This window comes from Carlito syrichta, unplaced genomic scaffold (assembly GCF_000164805.1).
Source record: "Carlito syrichta isolate Samal-C Ts95f unplaced genomic scaffold, Tarsius_syrichta-2.0.1 Scaffold302862, whole genome shotgun sequence".
Classification (NCBI taxonomy): domain Eukaryota; kingdom Metazoa; phylum Chordata; class Mammalia; order Primates; family Tarsiidae; genus Carlito; species Carlito syrichta.
Window position 1 is genome coordinate 1,531,370 of NW_007246958.1, and position 26,751 is coordinate 1,558,120.

At 36.0% G+C, this 26,751-nt stretch overlaps 1 protein-coding gene across 1 annotated transcript in view; it reads right to left on the minus strand.

The window, feature by feature from the left end:
* Positions 1-26,751, minus strand: part of LOC103259544 (24-hydroxycholesterol 7-alpha-hydroxylase-like) — an 81,841-nt gene that overhangs the window by 42,463 nt on the left and 12,627 nt on the right. Inside the window, exon 4 of the mRNA XM_008057207.2 lies at positions 1,567-1,700. Coding sequence (XP_008055398.2) covers positions 1,567-1,700 — 134 coding nt within the window. The remainder of the gene's footprint in view (positions 1-1,566; positions 1,701-26,751) is intronic.

The window sequence follows — 26,751 nt, forward strand, 5'->3', positions numbered from 1 at the left end:
CAAATGGAAAAGAATAGACAGCCCAGGAATAAATTCACACATTTACAGTCAATTGTTTTTCAACAAAGGTGCCAAGAATACACAATGGAAAATGGACGGTCTCTCAAATAAACGGTGTTGGGAAAACTAGATATTCACATGTAGTCAAAAGAAATTAGACCATTACCTCATACCATATATAACAATCTACTTAAAATAGATTAAAGACTTAAAAGTAAGACCTGAAACTGTAAACTACCAGAAAAAAACATATGGGAAAATCTCCATGACATTGTTCTTGGCAATAATTTTTTAGATATGGACCCAGCAGCATAGGATACCAAAGCAAAAACAGATAAATGGGATTAAATTAACTAAAAAGCTTCTGCACACCCAAGGAAACAATAAACAGAGTGAAGAGAAAGCCTAATGGAGGAAAATATTTGCAAGACACACATCTGACAAGGGGTTACTATCTTAGACACACAAGGAACTAAAATAAGTCAATAGGTAAAAAATTAATGAATAAATGAAACCAGATTTTTAAAGTGGGCAAAGAGTATTTCTCAAAAGAAGACATACAAATAACAAACATGTATATGAAAAAATGATCAACATTACTAATCATCAGAGAAATGTAAAGTTAAAACACAGTGAAATATCACCTAACACCTGTAGAATGGCTATAATTTAAAAAACAACAACATGAAAGATAATAAGTGTTGAAGAGGACTTGGAAAAAAGGGAATCCTTGCTCACTGTTGGTGGGAATGTAAATTAGAACAGCCATATGGAAAACAGTATGGAGTTTCCTCAAAAAAATCAAAATAGAACTACCATATGATGCAGCCATCCCACTACTGGATTCTTATCCAAAGGATATAAAATCAGTATGTCAAAGAGATAGCTGCTCTTCTATGTTTACTACAGCATTATTCACAATAGCCAAGATGTGGAATCAGCCTCTGTGCATCAATGAATGAATGTATAAAGAAAATGTGGTCTATATACACAATGGAATACTATTTATCCTTAAAAAGCAAGGAACTCTTGTCATTTGCAACAACATGAATGAACCGGGAGAACATTTTGTTCAGTGAAACAAATCAGGCACAGAAAGACAAACACTGCATGAAAAATTTCGATTTACATGTGAAATCTAAAAAAGTTGAATTTATAGAAGTGGAGTGGAATGATAGTAACCAGTGGTGGGAGATTTGGGGAGATGTTGGTCAAAGGATACAAAATTTCAGTTAGACAGGAGAAGTAAGTTCGAGAGATCTATTATATGACAAGGTGACTATTCTTAGTAATAATCTTGAAAATTGCTGAGAGTAGATTTTTAGTGTTCTTACACAAAAAAGTGATAAGTATATGAGGCAATGCATATGCTAATTAGCTTGATTTAGTCATTCCACCGTGTTTATGTATTTCAAAACTATATGTTCAAGATGGATATATACAAATTTATGTGTAAATTTAAAACAAATAAATCAATAATATGACAATTTAAAATATGTGTGGACAAAATATGTACTTTTTTTTCCCCTAGGAGGTTGATTATTTTTAAACAAAACCAAAGCTTACCAAAATTTTAACTGGTGCCACCACTTTTCTGGTAATGACACCAGGGGATCGTAAACGAATGGCTTCCAAAGCACACCATTTAATCAGAAGGAGTTTCTTCAAATCATCTTCAGACACTTTGAGCTTACCTTTGCCTGTAAAAAGAATTTTTAAAAATGGGAAAAAAAATGAATGGATTAAAATGGCTAGAAAGTATTACACTAATCTTTTCATATCAACTTTACTCATGTATTGCCCCTTTTTCTTTATCATTTTCCTCTTGACAAAATAAAATGTATGGCACTAAAAAAACAAAACAAAACAAAAAAAACAAATCAGTGCTGATTACTGTTACATGCTGGATTGGTATCCAATTTTGGTTCTCTATTAAATAACTCAGATAGTTCCGGTCAGGAAGGTGCTCAATTTTCACTCATCTTATTCTTGTCCAAATTCTCATTGCACTCAAGGAAAAAGCAATAGAAGACTGAATATCAGAAGCACAAAGAAAAACATATGAGAAGTCACCTGGCTTTCTTCCACCTCTATCCTGCTGATTTGTTTTTTAAGTCATTCATTTCAAAAGAACACTGGAAAAGGGACAACGGGGTACAGGTATTTAGCTGAAGGATGATCACTCCCTCTAAACATAGTGTATCAAAACTTCCTAATGTGATGTGCATACTTTATCTGATATTTAAACTGAAGGTATCTGTCAAAGGATTGCAGGATGAGTCAATCTTCAAATCATACCTGTCAATCAAACTAGACAGTTTAGTTAATAATATTTTAGGCAAAATGTTTACATTTTGAAAATTATTTAAACAACTCAGGTTTCAATTTGGTTTTGACAGTGCTCACTTAATAAAAGTTAACAACATTGTCAGTTTAATTAAGTCAACTCATTTCTCTTTTTGGCATTTGCTTGCTGGTCATGTTGAAAACTTGTGGGTGAGTGGAACACAGGGTCTCCAGACATGTCTCTCTTTGACTCTGGATGAGGTTTGTTCTAAGCAAGATCATTCTGCAAGAGCGGGCTGGTTGGGTGCTACCTGGAAAACCTAGTCTGTCAGTACAGGAGAATTCCTGAGGAATTAGAAGCAAATATCTTCAGTTAGTGGAATCTGAGAAGCAGGGTTTAGTCTCTGGTTCTATATCTCTGGTTCTACTAATCCCCAAAGGGGTACCCATACACTACATTAAACTGCACAGATTCTTAAGTGCCAAGTAGGACCAAGAGCTGAGTAAGTCCCTCTCAGTGTCAAGAAGTAAGGCACAGCTCTTGCTTGCAATACACTTAGTCTACTAGGTGGTAAGGGCTAAGCACATAGTTAACTGGTACATCATGCAGACAAGGAAACTATTCTGTGAGATGTAACATATGAGGCGAGGCTCCCAAAAAACAAGAATTATCTTTTGGAAGGTGAGTCCTTTGTAGTACACTCAGAATTTGTTACTCCAGGTCAAACAGTAAACCAAAGTTTTTATATGGAAGTTTTGAGAGGAATGCATCACGATTTGTAGAAAAAACGTCCAAAATTGAGGCAAACTGGTAACTGGTGACAACGCACCTGCCCACACCGTGCTGAATGTTAAGTAGTTTTTGACCAAAAACAGCATGACCACTGTGCCCTCCTTCCCTATTCACCCGAGCAACATTTTTTGTTTGTTTCTCGAATGAAAAAGGTCCTCAAAGGGAAACATTTTGTCCATGTGAAAGAAGTGAAACAAAAAAACAGCAGAAGCACTAAAAAACTTCAAAATTGAAGAGTTCAAAAACTATTTTGAGCAGTGAAAAAGGCATCTTGATAGGTGTATTGCATCAAATGGAGAGTACTTTGAAAGTGACAAGTTTAAACATGTAAGAATATACAAATTTTTATAAATAAGTTCTGGGTTTTGGGGGGGTTCCCCCTTGTATTCTAAGGTAGTTAAAAGCTAGTTGGGTTCATGCTCAACTAGAGGAAAAGAAACATATTCTATGAGCATATTTTTTTTTTAATTACAAGATAATTAGTGTCTTACATGGAGTCGACCTCAGTAAATATATAGCGAATTAGCCAACTATCCAACTTCAACATGGGGAGATGAATGGGTGGATATTCCAGGCAAAAGAAAGAGGAAGAATAAAAGGAAGACTGCAGAAAACATGAGTGTGTTCAGGAAACAGCAATGCATCCAGTTTGCATACAGGGTGGCATAAATGTGTTAGAACAGTGAGAAATCTGCTAAAGCCAGACTACTGATAATCCTAATGCCTTTCTGGAGAACTTAGAGACTAAAGAAAAATGTGGAGATTTCCTGTCTTGAGTTGAGGAAAGGTGAGCCCTTCAACACTGTAACTGTGATATATTGCACTATTCTCCATTCAACTATGACCTGCTTATTTGCTCAGATCGAAGTGATCTAATATGAAAAGGAAATAAGTGCCCTTATGGGATATTTGTTTTAACTTCACAGACATTGCCCCTCATAACTTGTGCTTTTGCTTTCCCATAATAAAGATTGGAAAATAGTAGGCATTCCTTCTGCATCTTCATGACCTAAATACCACAGTTGTTCTAAATTGTGTTCTATGAAATATTTACAAGATGTCAAATGTTTGAAGGAGGAGAAAGGTTCCACAGCTGACCAAATATGGGAGATGCTGATGCTAATGATGATTCACTGGACACATTAGTATGGTATTGGCTTTGAAAAATCGTGCAGTCGACAGATATTTAAGCCAATATTCCCAAATTTCTTTGAACATAAAATCTGTCTTCTCCTATTATCCATACAAGAAAATCATTAGCTATTTAACCAGGATATAAAATAAAATCAGCTATATAATAGCTGTGAATTCTTGCTAAGGCAATCCTCTAAAAAGGCAAACCCTGGTTTTAATTTGTGTGAGCATGACCAGCACATGATGTAGTCTTTCACACATGGTCTAATCTACAAGCAATTATTAAGTACCACAAAAATGATTACCAACTGAAAGCTATCTTGGTACGCCATGGAAAGATAGTAGTGCCACAAATTTTACTTGTTTTACATTTTTCCAAAACTAGCCCAATATTTTCTAAGGTAATTTAGAGAAATAATTTAGAAAAACTATGGTTGGAATTAGAACTTTATTTGAACAGTGATAGAGATCTCTGCATGTGCAGCCAATATCAGTACTAAAGCAAATGAACAAATATTTATTTGGCATTTAGTGGAGAGAAAAGTGATAAGGACTGCAGAGAATATAAGAAATATAAGTTGCGGGGGTATTTCTCACCAAAAAGACTACAAATTCTAAAACTGAAGGAAAAAAAGTGCTTTGTTCAGACAGTGTTAAAACGAGAACCTCTGAGGATCTAATTTGTGGATTAATTTATGAATGACACACAAAACTTAGAGTGGTGCCTAGCATATGGTAACTGTTCAATTGTATAAGGTGGTATTTATATATTTGTTATTATTACCATTATTTTTAGTGTTAATTTAATAATGACTATCTAGAAACCACACCTTTCTAATCTGCTTTTGCTCCATAGCTAATAAATATTATTTTTTCCTGAAATCTTTATGGAAAGAAAATCTACTGACTGAAGGGAGCAGCATATCCAATGCTAATGGGTACCAGGTATGAGGAATTCTTTCAATCACTCGTTCAATAGATATTTACTGAGACCGAGAATGAGACTGAGACCCTTTAGGCAGTCTGCAAGTGCCGAGTAAGAGATGAAGAGCATGGCACTGGCTCTGAATAGTCTGAAAGAGAAGAGAGAGAGCTAAAAGTAGTTAACATGTGATAAGTACTATCACATTAAAGTGTGCAACTCGATGTGGGAGCACAGTGGTGACAGTAACCAGACATGAGAGGGAGGTGTCAGAGAGGCTTCTCAGAAGGCGTAAAATTTAAAGATCAGATACTCAAAAATAAAGAACATGTTCAGATAATGGGAATTCAGAGTGCAGTAGCAAGTCTAGGACAGAGAGTAACTAGATCAATCAACTGTGGGTGAAGGTCAGAGCGTGCGGTCACACTTGGTTCTCAGTAGGTTGGTAATGGATCCACCCTCCCTCCCAAGGGTGCTCCACTGGGATCCCAGGCTGCCCAAACCAGCTAAAGCCAGAGGTTATGACAGGAGGTTACCTGTCCTCTACCAAACCTCTGAGTGTGCCCCAGGAGTGCCACCTCTTAGTTCTGGGCCCTCTTCTCTTCTCTATGTACATTCTTTCCCTGGCAGATTCAAACAAACCCCTTTCTTTAAAATACCATTGTAGCGCCATTCACAATAGCAGAAACATGGAACCAACGAGCATACCATGAAAAGTGAACTGGTTAAAAAAATGTGGTACTGTGATATTGTCCAGACATAGACTGTTTCCCCCTATACCTGGCTTCTTTCTGCCCCTCTCCCTCAGGGAGTGGCCACCAGTCAAGGCTGGTTCAGAAGGGTATGCATATTCCCAGTAATGAGTCACAGGATGCAGGTGACCAAGCAAAGCTGGAAACAATGTCGTCATCACTTACTCTTAATCAAAGTAATTGTAAAACATTGTATTGAAATTTAATGATTAACGATTGCTTTGGTTATAAAACCGCTTACTATACAGCCACAAGGTGCAGATTCTTCAGCCATCTACCACCATCGCTGCCTCTCATAAGTTTTAATAAATCAATGTCTTTCCCTGCTGGACCTCAGGTGACTTCTTTGCAAGCCCTCTCAGGTTTGGGGTTACCGCATTACATGTATATATACAAAGTGGAATATGATGCAGCCATAAAGAGGAACAAAATCGTGTCCTTTGCAGCAACAAGGATGCAGCTGGAGACCATCATTCTAAGTAAACTATCACACAAACAAAGATAACACAGATAAACCGGCAAAAGGAAGTAAGGTGTTTCTTTGAGTTCTGTGAGCCATTATAGCAAATTATCAAACCTGAGAAAGTGGTTGTGGAAATCCCCCTACTTTTAGTCAAATCGGTCAGGAGTGTGAGTAAAGCTTGGGGACTCAGTACTTTCAGCTGGCATCTGAAGTGGGCGGACAGTCTTAAGCTGTAGTAGGGTCTGCAATAATTCCATGTGGTTAGTGTTAGAATTGATTTAAATTCTAGGACAGTTGGTATCTGAAGATAATTAGAGAATTGTTTGGTGTGGAAAACCTACACATTTGGGGTCAGAAGTGTTATGTTTAGACTGGCTTCCTTTGTCCTCCTGTTCTCTTTTACTTCCTTAATCACTAAAATTTGTTTAGTACAAACTAAAACCTACTTCCATCCACATCACCCCATCTCCATAGCTACTACTCTTGTCCAAGCCACCAACATTTCTCAACTGGCCCTTGGTAATAGTTTCCATCATGCTCCCTGCTCCCAGCTACCTCCTCTATAATCCTTCTGTAAATCAGAACAAGTCAGTAGCCTCTCAGCACTCTTGAATGGCTTCAATGCCATTTAGAAGTAAATCCAACATTCTCACTTTAGCAAGTAAAGCCCTATCTATCTCTCTAATCTCATCTCACTCTGAATCCTGAGGGTTATGCGACTTTTGTAAATTATCCACCCTCTCTGTGCCTCAGTTTGCTTATCTATGAAATAGAAATATTGAAAACATCTGCTCTACAGGTTTGTTGTCAGAATTAAGAGTAAATATATGCAAAGCCCTTACAACTATAATTAGCACATGGCAAAAACTCAGTAAATGTTACTTATTATTATTTCCTCTGCCTTTTCCAGCTGTTTGAAAGGCTGGCTCTCTCTTACTATTCGAGCCTCAGCTAAAACATCTATTCTTCAAGGAACCCTTCCCTGACCACACTAGCTAATTTTTCTTAGATCACTATCAGGCATTTTTATTTCCTTTGTAGTTTCTATTAATATATAAAATACTTTGACTTATTGTTCATTGTGGGGCTCCTCCACAATGTGATGCAATTACAAGTGTTTCAGAATTTTGTTTTCTCTATTCTTTGATGTATACCTAGTGTCTAACATAGTGCCTGGCACATAGTAGGCATGCTACACATTTTTATTAAATGAATGAATGAATATCTAAAATAGCGGAAGGTGAGATCAACTAAGAAACTTTCAGTTTGTGTAAGAGAAATGGAAGGCATGCAGAAAAAAAGTCAAAATTGAATGACATTACTTAGGAAGAATGTGAAAATCTTTCAATGAAAAATAATTTAGTAAAAACCTAGTACATACTAAACCTAGTACACACTAGACCAGTAGTTCTTAAACACTTAGCACGCATCAGCATCACCTGGAAGGCTTGTTGAAACCAGACTACAGAACCTTCAAAGTTGTTGATTCAATAGGTTTGATGCAGGGCCCAAGAATGTACATTACTGGCAAGTTCCCAGGTGACACTGATGATGCCAGTATAGGGGTCATACTTTAAAAACCACAATGCTAGATTAAAAGAAATAGAAGATATTCCTGGATTTTCTTAATTAAACATTATATAGATTTAAAGAAGTTATAATTGCCAGTTTTTGAATTATCTCTTCTATTTAAAGAAATGGAGGTAAACATACTTAGTGGGTAAAAATTATGATTTAAATCAGAAATACTGAGTGGATATACTGGCAATTGAAATTCATTAGCTTTTATTAGCGTGAACATGTAAGATGGGAAAGATGTTTTATATTTTCTTTTGAATGATAAAACTAAATAATGTCTTCTGGAGGTCACTGGCTTAAACTTACATATGTGTATTGGGCCATATATGAGGGGGGACCCAAAAATCCTGGAATTTATTTATTTAAAAAATGTGTACTTATTCTTACATGATTAAACTTCCATCACCTTCAAAAGACTCTGTTTGATGTAATACACCTATTGAGACACTTTTCCACTGCTCAAAACCGTTTTTGAACTTGTCAGTTTTGATGTCTTTTAGTGTTTCTGCTTTTTTTTGGCTCACCTCTTTCACATCAGCAAAACATTTCCCCTTGAGGACTTTTCATCCGAGAAAACAAACAAAAAAAAGTCGCTCCAGGCAAGATCAGATAAACTGGGAGGTGAGACACTGAGGCCATGCTGTCTTTGGTCAAAATTTCTGAATACTCAGTGTGGTATGGACAGGTGAGCTCATAAATCACCCGTCATGAAATGGACAAATGCATCAAAAGAATCTCATCAAAACCCCAAAAAAATCACTGAAACTGAATGCAGTTTCTTACAACACTAACTGGTACAGTGATGCCAATGGCTTCCTAGAAGACATGCCTAGTGGGAAAAGCCTGAACTACAAGAGGCCTGCCCTCCAAAATATAATTCTGGGTTTTGGGGGGTACTCTCTCATATACTGGACCTTATTCTCCTTTGCTATATGAGGCCATAGCTAAGGGCATGGGTTGGCAAATTACCAACCAGGCCAAATTCAGCTCACGACCTGATTTTGTAAATAAAATTTTATTGGAAAACAGGAACACTTACTTGCTTTCATGTTATCTATTGCTGTTTTTGTACTACAATGGCAGAGTTCAATAGTGTCGGCAACAACTTTATCTTCCAAAAAGCCTAAAATATTTACTATCTGGTCTTATTCAGAAAATGTTTATCCCTGCCTATAGCACATCATGGGGATAAGCTACTGATTTGTTTCCCACTGCACCTCCTCATGCTCAGAAGTCCAGATGCTATTCCAGCACTTGAATTTTGCAGAACTATAAATTCGATGTGTTCTTCATTACACATATCATTTACATAACCAAGTTAAGTATACAATGCCTAGCATGGTATTTGAATAACCTTGTAAAATATGTTTATTTTACAAGGAAAATATAGACCACCTCTCAGGGAAAGAAATATATTTGTTTGTAATATACTATAATGGTCTTCAAATTATATTTACTGACCCAGAGGGCAACACACAGGAGCAAACAATGTTAAGGACATCAATTTCCTGATGCCTTTTTCTAAAACTAGTCTAAGAAAAGATGATGGCCCAGTCCTCTCTCTCCATCCCCCTAATATAATCATCTTTTCCTCACTTTGCAATGGAATATCTTGACTCTCAGTCATCCTGATTTTCACTCTAGTGCATTTTCCCTGAGGTATAAACATCTCTTGGGTGCCAAGCAAAAGGGCGATTAGATAACAGGGAACCTAAGGAAAAAAAATCCCTTGTGAGCAAAATAAAGCAGGCACAGGAAAGAAATACTGAAAGCAGATATGTTTTCTTGCATCTATTTGTCCACTAGCCCTTGCTCACAAACCATATATCTATTTCTATGAATTGAGTCTATTTTTGAATTGAAAAGTTAAGACAATTCTTTCTTCTGTTAGAAGATAAGTTAGATTGGTTGATTCGTCTGATCATAAGAATTGGTTTGAAGAATTCAGTTATATTGCAGCCATTTTTCATACTGGAATTTGCTAAATCTGCAGATTTGATATATGAATATTTTAAATAGACTAAGAGTATGTAGACGATGTACCAATAATTACATTCTTAGACATCAACTTAAAAATGTGTGAGGGGATACAAAATTCTTCTAGAATGTACTTGAGAAAAAAAAAGAATGGAAATCACTGCGTGTATATTAGAAGATGAAGCCCTGTGGTAGAAACCCTGAATGTTGGTGATGAGATGAAGGGAGAGTTGGCATCTCTGCACAAGAAGTGTAAGGGAACTGGGGTTATAGAAGTGTATGAGGTAAGGACAGTAAGACCAAAGATTTCCGAGAAGAGAGAGGACCCAGCTACATGGCAGGTGACTGATAACCTAGTAGAAGGTCAAGAAAAATTATCTGGCAGATAGGACTATTACATTGTTTCTAATTTCAATATAATTTCCCCTTTCCTTGTCTTATATTTTTAATATTTTAATAAAGTCAGCTAATGCTTAACATTTGGGGAAATAAAGATCTGGGTAATGTCCAGTGAGGAAATGCAATACAGAAAATAGGCAGAAGATGCAGAAAAGAAAATAGTGTGGAAATTGAGAAATCCGCACATGTGGGACCAGGAACGAAGAGAAGGTTAGGAAGACACACTAGGCTCTGACTCTCACCACCTTTCCCATTTCTCCATCCATAAGAGTCCTAGAAATCTGAGATGGAGTTCACAACAATTTCACCTTTATCTTGAAAACCAAAGTCATTCCAGCAAGCTAGGGTCCTTGACCAATGAATGCTATAAATTAATTAGTAATAACCTACAATTTGGATGCTAAATCTTACCTTTTTAAAGAAATGTTTTCTCTAAAAATCTATTTATAGCATCTATGTTGGACGACCTCACCAAACAATCCCTCCAATTCATTTTTTCTATTTTACTTGACTTCAGTTACAGGATACATAAAAGAAATATTTTTCTGCTTGACCAGGGATAGGTGACGACCATCAGTCAGAGGTTGCGTTTGAAATTAGAGCTGTGAGAATCCAAAGTGATCTGTTATAAGACAGGTCCTGAAAAACTGTCTTAGGACTTTGGATACTAGTAATTATGAAGATTCTAACCTCCTTTAGGGAAACAGAGTTTTTGTATTAAGTATTCTTATTAGACCAATCGAGTTATAAAGCTCAAAGATGTTTTATATCACATGATACAGAAACAAAGCTTGTTTTGAGTTGAAAAATATTTAAAATTATGATCTATAAATGTACTAGAGATATAGACTACACTTGGAAAACAAATGTTTTGACAAAGTATTTTTTAGATTCCCCAAATTTTCCCAGTGTAATGTAGGAAAAATAAAATAGTATTCTTGAACCAGACAAAGAAAAAGAAAAGGAAATACACTAAGTTTTCAAATGATATCTTTAGGGTAAAAGAACTTTTTATTATGACTCTTAGAAATAGCTTTGCCCCATACTGTGCACATTTCAATGCACATCTGTGGTTTGTTCTTCTAGCATTATGACTCTAAAATTAGAAGGCTCCACTTGGAAGAATGCCAAGGTAATCATGAAGAGAGCTGCAGCCTAACAGAGACAGGGTCCAGTACAGAAGATAGACCAGTAAAGAAACTATAGGTGATCTGAGAAACAATTCAGAAACCGTCGGTTTAACTCTTGGCAAAAAAATGCAGTAAAATCAAACTTTAGACTATTAAAAATCAAATCAAATAAAGAATGATTCTTGCATTCAGAAATAGCAAAAAAGAGTTTCTAAAATATTATATATCATTCTGGGATTACACATTCTTATGATGATAAGCATATGATAACAGTATTTTTATTACTAATATCTAATAGATTGAAATTCTACTCAATATAAATTTGTTACATATCTGTTATGTGCTAGTCAAGCACAGGTGCTAAAAGAAACAGGAAGAAAATAACACTAATTTATGGACTATCTAATGTCACAAATTTCATTTATTCTTCATAGCTACTTGCCAGCTAACTGAGCCTCCAAGAGGTTAATCTGTTCAAGAAGACAAGATCGAAAGTAACAGAGAAGGCTTCAAACTTATATCTGTCTACACTGAAAGTCCTCACCCTTGCTACCATGCCACGTTGCTTCCTTAAAGAGGAAAAAAGAATGAGAAAGACTGAGACATATCCTTAAAGGATCTTGGATACCAGGACATGAAAATATACCTGGATATAAATATCTATAACAGGGGAGGATTCAGGTGTCAGTGAAGTTCATCCCTTCTTGCCTAGGGCTGAAATTTCAACTAAGCCTGAAAGAACGGGTAGAAGTCACCCAGGCAGAAAGAAAACTAACTTAAATTCCAAAATAAATCATAAAAATATGATTTCCTGGACTTAAAAAAAGAAACACGAGTCAAATAGAATCACTGAAAGAAATCCTTCTCTGAGAGATGGCTCCTCTAGATCCTTAACATTTCAAGCCCTGTCTCCTTATACACACACACACACATACCACAGTAATACATAAAAATATATAAAAATTGTTTCTATAGCTTTGAAGTAACATTTCATCATCATTTAATAACTTCGGGAAATTAATCCATGTTTTGACAGAGAAAAAAAGGAGGAATAATAGGTATTTGCTGAATCATTCAGATCATTTGAGGCATAATTTTGAGAAGTCTAAATCTAAAGTGGGTTGGAAAGTGGGGTTGAGTACTGAGGAAGACCCTGAGCCTCCTCACACAGGTGTAAATTACCAAGAGAACCATGGAAAGACGTAGAAAAGCAAATGATAAAATCCCTTGAAAATTTAAAAAGTACATCCCTAAACGGTCCTCTACCTCTTTCTTTACTTTTTAAAGGACAGATTTTCACTTCTGTTTGCTACTCTAGGCCACGAAGACAGCTTTCCTTTAAAAATATTGTCTTTCTATATTCATAGAACAGATCATTTAAAATATGTAAAGTTGAGGTGTGTACAAAAGATCATAATAGCACAAGAAAGAGAATAAAGCTGGGATAAAAATACTTGAAATAATGTTTAAAAAACAGCCAGACTGATATAATAACCTTAAGTAATGATTCCTGCCAAAATTTGGTCAGGAAATCTACTTTCCAAATTTTATAACAACAAATTATTCAAAAAGTAAAATTCAATAATAAAAAGTTAGTGTTTACTTTAAACTATTTCAGAAAATCATGTAATAGCTTTAAAAAATATATTGCATTTCTATGACTTCTACACAAAAATAATGAAGCAATGACCTCAATTCCTGTCAGAGAATAACACAGGGGCTTGCTTTGTGTAGGAGAGTTGAGCTTTTGGAAAATCCAGCCCGTTATGGAAGACAGCCTTCCACTCCTCTATTCCTTCCCCCTCCACTCTTTTCCTCACTACCTTCTAGCCTTTTTCTTTCTCTCTCTTGGAGAATGTCCAGATCCTTCTGCATATAGTGGGGGGTGACTCTGGATTTATATCATCTGAAGATACAGAATAGGAACTTATTGGGCACCTAAAATAATTAGGGAGTAAACATGATTTTCCTAAAATTAATTAATTAATTTTTAAAAGAATAGAATAAATCCCTGGAGATTAATTATGTCTCATTGCCTCATTCAGATAGCTCACAGACACCTCTTAAAAGTGAAAAAAGGAACAGCAGAAGGAGGTCCACTCAGGTGAGCTCCAGACAGAGGACACCTATGTAAAAGATAAGCTATTTCCAGGCTTCTTGAAAACACAGGGCTTGTGAGACTTTTCAAGCAAATTAAAAGCTTACTCTGCTGAGAGACCCTTCAAAAACTCAGTATTCTATTATCACTCAAATACTTATTTAACTGAAAGAAAATACATACTACTGGAGTTTTTTGGTATAAAACATTAGCCTCTTTCGTTATTGTACAGCTTCATTATTGTGTGTGACCTATGAGACAAAATATCTGTGAAAAAGATGTTAAGTCAAATTATAGAAAGTTCAAGGAACAGAAGATAAGAGTAGATGAAAGATTATGAAGTAGATGGTAGCTATGAAGTTAAATGCTTTTTAGCCTACTGCTGTTCTCTATAAATTATTTATAGGTAGAGTCTCTTCATTCACTACAGGTATCTAGAATATTGCAAATGTAGAAAGTTTGGAAATTTTGCCTCAAGAATATGAAACAATAGAAAATAACTATTTTTCCCATAATTTAATTTTAGTTTAAGAGAAAAGACTGTGAATTTGATTTTAGTTGGCAACAGGTAAACAGATAGTCATGTAGATCAATCGTTTTTCCTTTACCAATAGTGTACTCTTTTGTTATAGCAGTTTTATAATAAGCGTTAACATATTCTTAAAATATGGCCTTAATTAGGGCAAATCTGACCTTGCTAATCTATATTCCTAATAATTTTTATTTATAACCACAGGTATTCTTCACAAAAAGTTTAAAGTCATGTAAGTAATCTCCCCATAAACCCCATTAGAATTCTCATTATAATTCACTAGATGTATAGTAAATTTTTAAAAATTGGCATTTTCATATTTAATCCTGCCATCAAGAAATGTGGCATGCTTTTTTCTTTATTTAGGTTGTTTTTAAAAGAATTTTTTTTTTTACAAAATGTTATCATTCCCTCTATATAGGTCCTGTTTCAACTGAATTTCTTTTGCGAGAGAACCACCAGTTAAATGAACAGGAAGGAGAGATGTAAAATGAGAAAGAAGGCTTACAAATTATCTTAAAATTACTTGTGGTGAATATACACTGGGGAAAGCAAAGAACAGCCCTAGAGATTGACCATGGACTCAGGGAATATGAGCACTCAGGGTTTATAGACTACAGTGGGAGCCTGGTGAATCACACCTCTTTCAACTCTCCCCCTCTAGCCACCAACTTCTTTCAAGCACTTCAGTCATTCCTGACTGAAAGTCAGCTCTAGTTCTCACTTTTCTAGCAGTGGATATGACTTTTGGGCATCTAAAGGATTTAGGATAAAATTTTATTATCAAAGCCACATAATCCCATTGAAAAATCATAAATAATTTTTTGGAAGTAGAATCGGTTCAGCTGCTTCAGTATGACATTCATGACAATAGACAGAGCATGAAAGAGCAGTGATAACAATGAATTAAGAAAGATACTGAGGACTGCAACACTCTTAGAACAGGTTATTACAATCTGACGGAAGATAAGGAGAACTGACTGATCCTCCCACTTGCTTCCATCAACACATGCACATACAAAAAAGTCCAAATCCCATCCTATCATTTCAAAGATAGCTTAATGCCACTATACCAAGTCAACTCTGTAAGATTCTCTTCTGAAAAAATAATATCTCATGTTATTTTCAGAGATATTAAAAAAAGAGATGATTAGTTTCTCTATATACTGGAAGACAAAATGGAGCCTGCTTCTTAATTGAGACATTTTTTTCAAAGAATAAAAAACACAGTCCAATCTAAAATAAGTAAAAGAAAGATAAACTGTCTAAACAATACAACTGTGGGTAGATAATAATATAAAAAACAAGTTTTTATCCAGATATACCCTTATGTATAAAGCCAGTGTACTGATTCTAAATTTTTGGCTTGTGTTGGAGACATGTTGGCCCAACTTAAGAGTTTTTAAACTTAAAACTTTCTAAATGAGAAAAAAAGGTTATCCAAATGCCTAAATAATCCTCCAGCGGAACTCTCTGAAAAAAGAACTATGTCTAGATGAAAAACGTAGAGAATAAAGCAGATCAACAGTGCTGCACTGGAGAAAGATACAGAAAGACTTCATAAAATGAGAAGTTCCATAGAACTGATCTCCAAGCTTAAAAATTTGAACAGAGATTTCAAATAATCTACAGGTATCAAAGGTATCTCTTTCAATCTAGGCAATAAAAAAGGAGTGACTTCACACAAGATCCCTTGAGCTAGGGTATCACAAGACCCACTTCAGGTATTAAAGGAAGAAAATACTGGAAGAAACATAGTCTCTCAGGAAATCTCTCATGGACCAGATATCAGAAATGCAAGTCTCACCCTGGTCCTTATGGTTCGTAGACTGGAAAATCACATGTTGTTGAGTTCCAAAATGACACTATTCTGGTCCTTAAGGCCAAAGGGAAAATAAGATAACAAAATGATACACTTAGAGTGGAAAGAATAGTTTCAGATAAAATCTCCTGCATTTATAAATATTTTCTTAGATCATCTACATAAGATCTTCAAGACTGATGAGAGAGAAGTAGTTGATGAGAAAATCTTTCATAATTTACTGTATCCTGGGTCCATTCTAGGACTTCAAAAGCCAGACTATCAAAAAAAATGAGGCCATGTGAGGAATGTCCTGTCCTATAGTCTCCCAAATCTCCTTATTAGATTCATACTGTCAGACTAACAGCAGGAGTGGAAAGAATATTAAAAAATAAAATAACTTCCCTCTGTTCATAACTCCACTGGGGTGCCTTTGGCTCTATTACTTGATCTCTTTCTTCAATGTTTTAGGCAACACATGACACAAAAGGCCAAGAGTCTATCACAGACACAAATCTGGTTATCAGCTACTGAGCCCTGGTGGGCTGGAGAGGAATCATGAGAGTGAGCTGAAGGGACTCAAGTCTGTGATATACCATGATGGAGTCCTCCAAGAATATTGTTATTGGTTGGCAAGATTGTATTGAGACACATCCAAGTGGAGGAAAGCTGCTTACCTGCTATAATATTGGTAAGCATCAATAACATATAAGGTTTCACAAATAAGTGGAAATGTTTAAATGCAATGAAGAAAAACAAGTGAGCAAATTAAAATAAGGCAGACAACATGGAGTTTGGCTAGAACATCACCATAGGATCTGATCCTTATGTATCACTTTGCTAGTTTTTATACTTGTTTATATTTATGAGCATAGACAGATTCTTTCCTCACCAGTGTGTACAAGCAGCCATCTGAGTCAGAGTTATCACATGATAGGCCCTGGCCACCCCACAGTGTCAATATATCCCCAGTCAGGATTTCTGCTAAATCAAAACACTGTGATAATAAAAAGATTGACTGGCTCTGAAAAACGTTTCTCTTTTATCCAAAGTCACACAATTAGTGAGTGACAGGATTTTAATTCATGAATCCAACTTCTAACTCTCTAATACAGTGAAAATTCTGTATGTACTTTGTGATGCACAAATTATGACTTATATGTAAGATAGGAAGCATTTCTATATATATGCATTTCTATAAACTAATCTGGTACCCTGTAAATTAACAGAAAAATGCTTATTCATTTCTTTCTTAAATAAATGTGAAGTAAAACTGATCAGCAAAAAAAGAGTGCTTATGTATGCTACCCTGTGTTAGAAACAATAGGTGGGAAGGGTCAAATACAACCAATGAAAAAAATTCAAGTGAATTTTTTTTTTGAGTTGGAGTCTCACTCAATCGCCCAGGCTGGAGGGGAGTCGCACGCTCATGGCCACCCCAGCATCGACCTGCTGGGCTCAGGCAGTCCTTCCACCTCAGTCTTCCAAGTAGCCAGAACTACAGGCACACGCTACCAAGCCGGCTAATGTTTTGATTTATTATAGAGATGAGGTCTCACCAAGTTGCCCAGGTTGTTCTCAAACCCGTGGGCTCAGGCAATCTCCTCACCTCAGTCTCCTAAATTGCTGGGATTATAGGCTGAGCCACCAAGCCCAGCCTGTACTGTTCTTTAAGATTGTCAATAGCTCAGACAAGTTTGAAGTTTCATGAGAAAAGTGGGAAGCTATAACTGGATTTAGTCTAATTTTATGGAGTCTGCAATTAAAAGGTTACTTAAAAGGTTACTTCACCTGGGAATAGTCAAGGAGATACACACACACACATACACACACACACACACACACACACACACACAGGTATATAAATATACATATATTTATATTTATTAAAAGGCATGTGTTTATAATTATAATATCTATGTATACTTATAAAATATACATGCAATAATACAATAAAATTTTTATTTCCTATACTCACATGCGCACACAGACACATATATGCACACACATTGATACGTGCCAATTTTTTACTATGCAAAACCTGAACCCTGTGTTTCTAAAGAAGCTTGCCTACCATCATGGAGCACAAAAATGCCAGATTCTTGCTTTTCTTGCCTCCCTTGAAGCTAGGAGGTTACCGTAAATATAAAATTTCACCAATCAGATCCACCGACCCCAGACTTTGAATCAGGAGTTAATGAAGTAAAGAAATGGACAGCAAAAAATTTTCTCTAGCAGCAACTACAGAGTTTGCAGGATGAAGTTTCTGGGGACACAGTATCATTCAGCATCCCGTGCCAGTGGCCATAATGTGCTTGGTATTAGTGGCAGCACCGTGCTTGCCAGGTTCGGTCTGCAGCCTGATTTAGAGCATGATACCTGGGTATGCACCCCCAAGTCTGGTCATCCAGCCCTCCTAGAAGTTATGTGAACTACCTAATAAACTTCTAGTAAATTGCTATTTTACTACATCAGCTTAAGTTTTGCTGCTTACCTCTAACAAATCTTGCTGATAAAATATAGAGAATGTAACCAGAGTGTCCAGGGTGCGGGGGCGGGGGGAAGTAGAAGAGTAGAAGTGGCAAAGTCTAGCTTTTGGGAAAAGTGAATGGAGCCAAAGGAGGGAAGGAGCATAACCTCCAGTGGTGGTGTGAAGGGATAAGATAAGGGAGAGAAGGTACATCTACCCAGATTTTCTTTTTACATTGGAAACATGTATAGGAGGCAGAAAGGTGAAAAGGGAAGTCTGAGAGTCATGAGTCTTATGGTAACGGAAACTAGGAAGCTCTAGGCATATGCTTAGAAGGGAAAAATCTCAGTGGGGATGAAAGTCACGGCATCTCCTCTTTATAAGTTCTTCTAAATGTGGCAAATTAGGTTATTCACCATTTGTTAGAAATGTGCTCACATTTCTCTCTGGAAAAAAAAAAGGACACACACCTTCCAACAGAAATGCCACTGATGATGGTGAGGTCACAGAATCCTGTGAGCACACAGTGAGGCCACACTTGCTGTCTCTGACCGCAACCACCACCTCCTCTAGATACCTGCTTGTCTGACTCTTAAAACCTTCAAGTCCTTGCTCAAATCTCACCTTGCCAATAAGGCTTACTCTGATTCATCTATTTCATACCACTACCTGCTCCTACTCCTGGCACTCCTGATTTTCCCTACTCTACTCTTTCTTCTAAGACACTATATCACCTTCTAATATTTTCAGTTTACTTATGTATTACATTTATTGTTAATTGGCTGTCTCCTCTACCAGAATGTAAGCACCAAGAGGAAAGTAATCTTTGTTTTGTTCATACATTTCAAATCCCTAAGGCAGTTCCTGGCTTACAACAGGGGTTCAACAAATATTTAATAAATGAATGAATGTGGCTGGGGTAAAATAAACAAGGGGGAAGAGGCAGAGATGAGGTTGGTGAGGTAGACAGGAGTCAGATGACAAAAAGCCTCTGAGGCCATGTGAAGGTTTCATATTGTACTCTGAATAGGAGGTGAGACCACTGAATGTTGCTGATCGCAGAGTACCAGGATCTGACAAATGGAGGGAGAAGAGCCAGTAGAGAAAGAGAAATTGAAACTGCCAAGGGATTGGTGGTTAATGTAACAAAGTCTTAGAGGTAGAGGGGTTGGAATCTATATGTCCAGGTGGCCTCAGTCAGAAGAAGGAGTATGTATACAAGTCAAGAGGACCAGACACATAAACCACAAATCATATTTTGGTTAATGTGTTTATTATCAGTTCTTATTTTGGGGGGCAATTTTATTGTCCTGGCAGACACACCACATTGTTTTGAAAAATCATTGAATTATAAATATGGTGGTCATATGTTCTGAATCAAAAATGAGGTGCGTGGTTTAGAATATATTTCTTTCTAGTCTATAAGTTTACTTACACATGAGTGTAAGACTTACAATTGAATCACATTTAGTGTTATAAATTTAGCAGACGTAGAAAGAAAATACAGGCTTTTTCTTTACAGTTACATCAAAAGTCTACATTGGTTAGATTATGACTCTGCATGCAAAGGTAGGTCAGACCATACTGTTAAGGCCATGAATATCAGGCTCAAGGGTATGAAAGTTACTCCAGGAATATTTTCAGTACACATGTAGTATATCCAAAACTATGCTTCAGGAAGCTTAATATGGAGACAACTTGGAATGGGATAAAGTTGGACTGGATTTAAGCATCATAATTCAGGGATGCTATGTACAATTTTGAAACAAGAAGATTTGTTCATTTGTATTATCAACTCTTTTGCCAGACAAATTGGGTTCAAATCACAGTTCTATCAGCTAGCTGTGTGTTCTTGGGTAAGTGAACTAACTGGTATTTCATTTCCTCATGTGTAAAATGGAGCAAATAATAACATGCAAGTGGAATCATTCAAGGATTAAATGAGTCAATAAAGAAAGCACTAAGAAAAGGGCCTAATGCTTAGTAAGTGCTGTATGAGTATTAGCTGTTGTTGTTGCTATTATTTCTAGCCCTTCGGGCAATAGTAGTACATTTCTGCTGCATTTTGGCACCTTCAAAAGTACGGCCTATTAACATAAAAGTAATTCACTTACTATTATAAACATTCAAGGAAAAGTAATTCACTTACTATTATAAACATGCAAGGAAATTATATTATTTCAGAAAACAATACTGACTAACATTTGGAAGTAGAAAAACCCAAAATAATAATAGCTATTAATTGATGATATGCGGAGATTATAAAATTTCATGTAACGTATATAATTGTGTCAGTTTGGTCATGGCTAAGATTTCCAAAGCAATTACAATTTGCCAGGCACTGTGCTATCTATGTTTGCTATAGCCTCCCAATGATTTTATGAGATGAGTATTATTAACCACTTTCTCAAAAAGATGTAAAGGACTTAATAATTTGGGTAAGGATCTGCCATTAGTAAATGTCTCAGACTGGATTTGAACTCAGGCAATCTGACCCCAGTGCCTACACTACAAGATGAGGTTATGGCAGGTGAATTAAGTAATGTGTGGTGATTTATATATTAAATTTAAAACAAAATTACTAATTTACAGAAATAGTACTCCAATACTCTGTAGCATAGCAAAACATTCCTCATCAGTGACTTGATAATGTATGTTTCATCAAAGATCAAGAAACAAAATAAAATCATAGGCAAAAAAATGCTTTATAACAATTAAAATCCTAGAGAAGTGTTAGTATTGGTTACCATCTGTATGGCTTGTTGGACTTGAAACTAATCAGTGTCTCAAAGTACTGATTAAGTATTGGTTAGGACTAGGTATATTACATATTTTCTTAAATGTTCTGTAATTTATGATTTATGTGTATACATCTTTTATAATATTTCTTGAATGTATGACATCTTTTTAAAAAAAACTTGCCAGCTGGGAAGAGAACACAAAACTTGCCCTAATCCTATCCCATCTCTATAGCGTCACAGAAGCCTTAAGAAGCAGCAGTCTGCAATCACAGTGAAAACCAGCAGCCCAGATAGGGCAGAACAGAGGTAGAGCCTCTTCAAAAAAACCTTACCAGCTGGGCAGAGACTTCCCCTCTTGTGGCAAGCCAATTCTACCAGTTAGCACAGAACTTAGCCTGGAGCTTACCTTTGATGTGCAAACTAACCAGTCCAGAGCTATACCTGTTCTATCAGGCCCACAAACCCCAAGAAGCAATATCCCACTGCCTTTGTCCTAGGGCTGGGTACCAGGTCACTAGGGACCACCCTATAGCTTACAGCCCACAGGAGTTATTCAAACTAGCCAGTGCTACTGTTGCCTCTTCCCTGCTCTGCCTGCTCTGTGGAAACCCTAATAAAGGATCTAGTTTTCTCTTCCCCTTAGCTACTGTCTTCTGTCATCCAACCAAACCTGGTGATTCCCCTGTGACTGCATAGTATGTGGTTACTCCTTCTCTAGGATCTGTGTGTAGAATAAATTTTGTTGTCTTATGCCTCTTGTGTCTTTATCTTCTCTAACTGACCATCATATAAAAGAACACAAAACACTAGACCTCTGCTAAAAAATTAACACAGAAAATTATCAAATTTTTAAGTATAAAACATTCATTTTATATAAACCATCCAATGGGATGGGTGACAGAGCTGCAAGTGAAGCCCAAACCAAGACACTTATCTCTTAAAATGATCCATATATTCTTATATTTGTTCATTAAACTCATTCAGTAAATATTTGTTGAGTAATTTTTAAGTTCTAGGCAGTTAGAACACTACAAAGAACAAAACACATATAGTTCCTGTAATTGGGGAGATCATACTTTGGTGGGAGCAACAGGACAAATAAATACATTAATAAATAAAGCATAATTCATATGAAGAAAATAAAAAGTGAGATGAGTTAGAGAATCATTAAGGGCAGAGTTAGGGAAAGTGACTTTAGATAGGATAAGCCTAAAAGGTCTATCTGAGAAGATGACATTCAAGCTGAGAGAAGGATAAGTTAGGGAAAGAGTTTCAAGCACAAAGTATACTGAATTTACCAGCAGGTACAAATCTCCAAAGAAACAGGTAAATATTCCTTTACTCTCCTAACATCTTTTGGATGTTTCTAAACTTGCTTTCATTTTTTTAATAAAAAGCTGCTCATAATTTCCCCCAATAGCATAGACCATACTTTCTTCATTTTGATAGTCCTGGTACCTCTCATAATGTCTGACATGGTAGGCAATCAAAAAATGTTTGCAAATCAAGTAAATTAATGAATGACTTAATGGTCAATGTACATAAATCTGGAAAGTTTGCTAAAACAAAGTTTTAGATTCAGGGTGGTGTCAACAAAAATGGTAGAGTTAGGATTTCCCAAAACTCCCTCCTTAAAACAATAAGGAACTTGGTAAACATTCTAAGAATAAATTTTTTTAGAATTCTGGAAATTAAACAAAATTTTGCATCATCCCAGCTAATGTTTATTCAAGAAAAAATGACTGAATCTGGATAAAAACAGCAAGTTTAATGTCATGTTTACTTGCCCTCATCCTATCCCCCTTTCTATAGCTACACAGAAGCCTTAAGAATCAGAGGTCTGTAATAACAGGGAAAACCAGCAGACCAGTAGTCATTAGATAGAGCAGAAAAGGAGTAGAGCGTTTTTAAAACTTTACTGCTACAGCATTCTCATTTTTTAACAAGTTCAGCGGTTTCCTGGAAGTCCCTATTTGCAAGCTGTCCTTATTTAACCTGACTTTGAGCTCTCCCAATAGGAAAAGCTTTCCTTAGGGGTGTTGGTTGAAAATCTTTAAAGGCAATTGTTGAACTTTGCAGCTACCTGAGGCAGTAGATAACTGTTGGGACAAAAGACAGGCAAATTAAGAAGATTAAGATAAGAGGTTAAGGGAATTAGATGTTCATAATGTCTTTGAAAATGTCCCGTGTATTCTTGGGAATGTAGAAGGCCATACATTTGCCCAGGGCTCTATTCATGCTATGGAAAGATATGAGAAGGACCTAAGCTCTCACTTATAGCCAGCTTTGAGGCTCTGTCCAAGTGGGATGTAAAAGCTAAAGTACTTTTCAACTGCTTAGCTGAGTGTTGAAAGCATGCCCCAAGATGCACACATAGCCTCTCCACAAAGAATGGGAGATGTATAGATTTCTGGTGTAAAGAAATCTTTGTTCAATTATTAGCTGACCACTGACCTAACCGAGTTGTGGCTTCTATGGACATCCATAGCAAAGAAAACAAACATTTATAAAAACAGTTTAAAAAGACATTGAACTATCAAACAACAAGAAAAATAAGCAACAACTACAACAAACACTGAGAAAGGGTTAAACTCTAATTTTCAGAGTTGCTATATTATTTTAAATGTCTAGTCTTCAACAAAAGATTACAAGACAGACTATAACAAACATGAAAAAGACAGTACTTAGTGTATATCACTTTCATTCTACTGTAAAGTCAAAAATTGTAAATCAGACCAATGTAAGTTGGAATCAGTTTGTACAGATCATTCACAGAAGAAAAAAGGAATCAATAGTAATTGTCTCTGAAGAAACTCAGATGCTAGACCTACTAAACAAAGAACATATTTTCAATATGTTCAAAGAATTAAAGAAATCATGTCTAAGGAACAAAGTAGAGACTATCAATAAAAAGATAGAAATTATTAATAATAAAGACTAGAATAGAAATAAATTAGAGAATAGAAAAAGCAAGAGATAAAATAAAATCAAGCAAAGTCAACAGATACCAAAAGTTAGTTCTTTGAAAACAAAATTGACAGATATTTAGCCACAATGATCCAAAAAAAAAATGAAGGAGCACTCAAATTACTAAAATGAGGAATGAAAGATGTGCTTTCCTAGTGACCTTATATACATAAAAATGATTATGGGGAACACTATGAGCAACTTTATGCTAACAAATTAGATAATCTAAGTGAAATTGACACATTTCTAAAAAAGACAAAAACTACAAAACTGGCTCAAGAAGAAATAGACAATCGGGATAGATCAGCAACAAGTAGAATTGAATTAATTAAAAAGCTTATCAAAAAGAACATCTCAAAACCAGATTACTTCAGTGACAAATTTTACCTAAAGTTTAAAGAAGAAATAACATCAATCCTTCACAAACTCTTCCAAAAACTAGAAGAGAAGGTAATGCTTCCAAATGTACTCTATAAAGCCAAAAGTATCTCATTAACAAAACCAAAGATATCACAAGAAATCTATAAGCCAATTCTTTATTAATATAGATGCAAAATTTCTCAACAAAATGCTAAAAAGTTGAATCCATGAACATGTAAAAATAATTATACACCATGATTATGCAGGATTCACCCTAGGAATGCAAGGATGAAAAATCAATTAAGGCTCGATGGCTTAGCCTGTAATCCTGTGCTTTGGGAGGCCGAGGCGAGTGGATTGCCTGAGCCCGCAGGTTCAAGACCCACTGGGCAACTTGGCAAGACCTCACCTCTACAATAAATCAAAAAATCAACTGGGCATGGTAGCGCATGCCTGTAATTCTGGCTACTCCGAAGGCTGAGGCGAAAGGATCGCCGGAGCCCCGCAGGTCGAGGCTTCGGTGGCTGGTAGCGGCCACTGCACTCCAGTCTGGGCAACAGAGTAAGACTCCAACTCAAAAAAAAAAAAAAAAATCAATTAAATGAAAACATCATAATATAAATTGAAACATGCTACGCAAAAGAAGTCACACACAAAGGAGACACATATTGTAATATTCCATTTAAATGAAATATGAAATGTTAAGAAAAAGCAAATGTGCAAAGACAGTAAGTAAAACAAATTAGTGCCTGACAGACAATGAGAGGTAGAATGGAAAATAGAAAGTGATTCCTCATGGATATGGGGTTTTTTTATGGGACGATAAGAATGCTCTGAAACTAAATTGTATTGATGGTTGTATAACCTGTGAGTGTACTAAAAATAACTAAATTTTGCATTTTAAAAGGATAAATTTTATGAATTTTATAAATTTTATGATATATGAATTATATATCAATGCTTTAAAATTGATACATGTTACATACACATAAATGTATGGTTCAAGATGGCAAACTGAGAACACACTTCTACCTTCCTTCTGTCCTTATGTCACATTAAGAAAAAAAAAACAGACAAGCTTAAAGAATCAAAACATGGTAGTGATAGAAAACAAGAAAGGGAAAAAGCAGCTAATAAAGACTGATGAATATTAGAAGATAGAAGATACACAGGATCAGTTAGAGGAAGTAGACAGTATAGTAAAAATCACCACCCCAAATAATGGAGAATAAGTGAGCATCTTCATAAGAAAGCCTTAAAGAAGTTCCAATTTCAAAGTAAACAAACAGACAAGACAAGAGTAGGCCGAGAGACAGCTATCAAGGTAAAGAAGAAATTGATTTTAGAAAAGTGGTGTGAGCCTGATCTTTTCCTTTCTCCATAGTAGTTTTTACCAAAACTTGTTTTATAGGAAAGTTGGGCAAAGTGCCTGGGATGAGTTCTAGAAGTGAGTATTGAGGTCAGGGAGATCTAGCATTGGAAATTCATAAAGGACATTCCCAAGAAGTAAATTGTGATCTTGTAATAGATAAAAGCACAGAATAGAAGCTCTGCTGTATTGAGTCAGATTCTTATTTCATGATTAAATCTATTGTGTAACTTGACTGGACCAGGGGATGCCCAGCTATATGGCTAAACATTATGTCTAGGTGTGTCTGTGTGAGCGTATTTCTAGTTTAGATTAGCATTTGAACCAGTGCACTCAGTAGACCAGATTGCTCTCCCCAATTTGGTGGGTATATTTACCTAGGGTTCTCCCGAAAAACAAAGCTCAGTCGATTAAATGATGCCTACTGTGATGGTTAATTTTATGTGTCTACTTAACTGGCCATAGGGTATCCAGATTAAGCATTATTCTGGGTATGTCTGTGAGGGTGCTTCTGGATGAGAGATTAGCATTTGGATTGGTAGAATCAGTAGAAGTAGACTTCTCTCCTCAGGGCATCATCCAATCTATTGAGGGCCTGCATAGACAGATGGTCAGGGGACTTCTCAGCCTCCATTATCAGGCTGGCCAATTCCTTATAATAAATCTCTTTCTGGATCTCTCTCTCTCTCTCCCTCTCTCTCTCTCTCTCTCTCTCTCTCTGAAGAACTCTGACTAATACAATACACTTCAATATTCTTTCCTTGACAGGATCCTTTGTGTGGACACATGGGTATCTTCTTTGATATCAACTTCCAACAATCTCTGGTCTCCTCTCAAAACTACATTCAAGAGCTGCTACTATGTCTTATATATAGGTTCGTTTGAATAGCTTCTGTATAAGCATGGCAAAAAAATTTTTGAAATTTTTTTTTTTTTAGTTGGAGTCTCACTCTGTCGCCCAGACTGGAGTGCAGTGGCC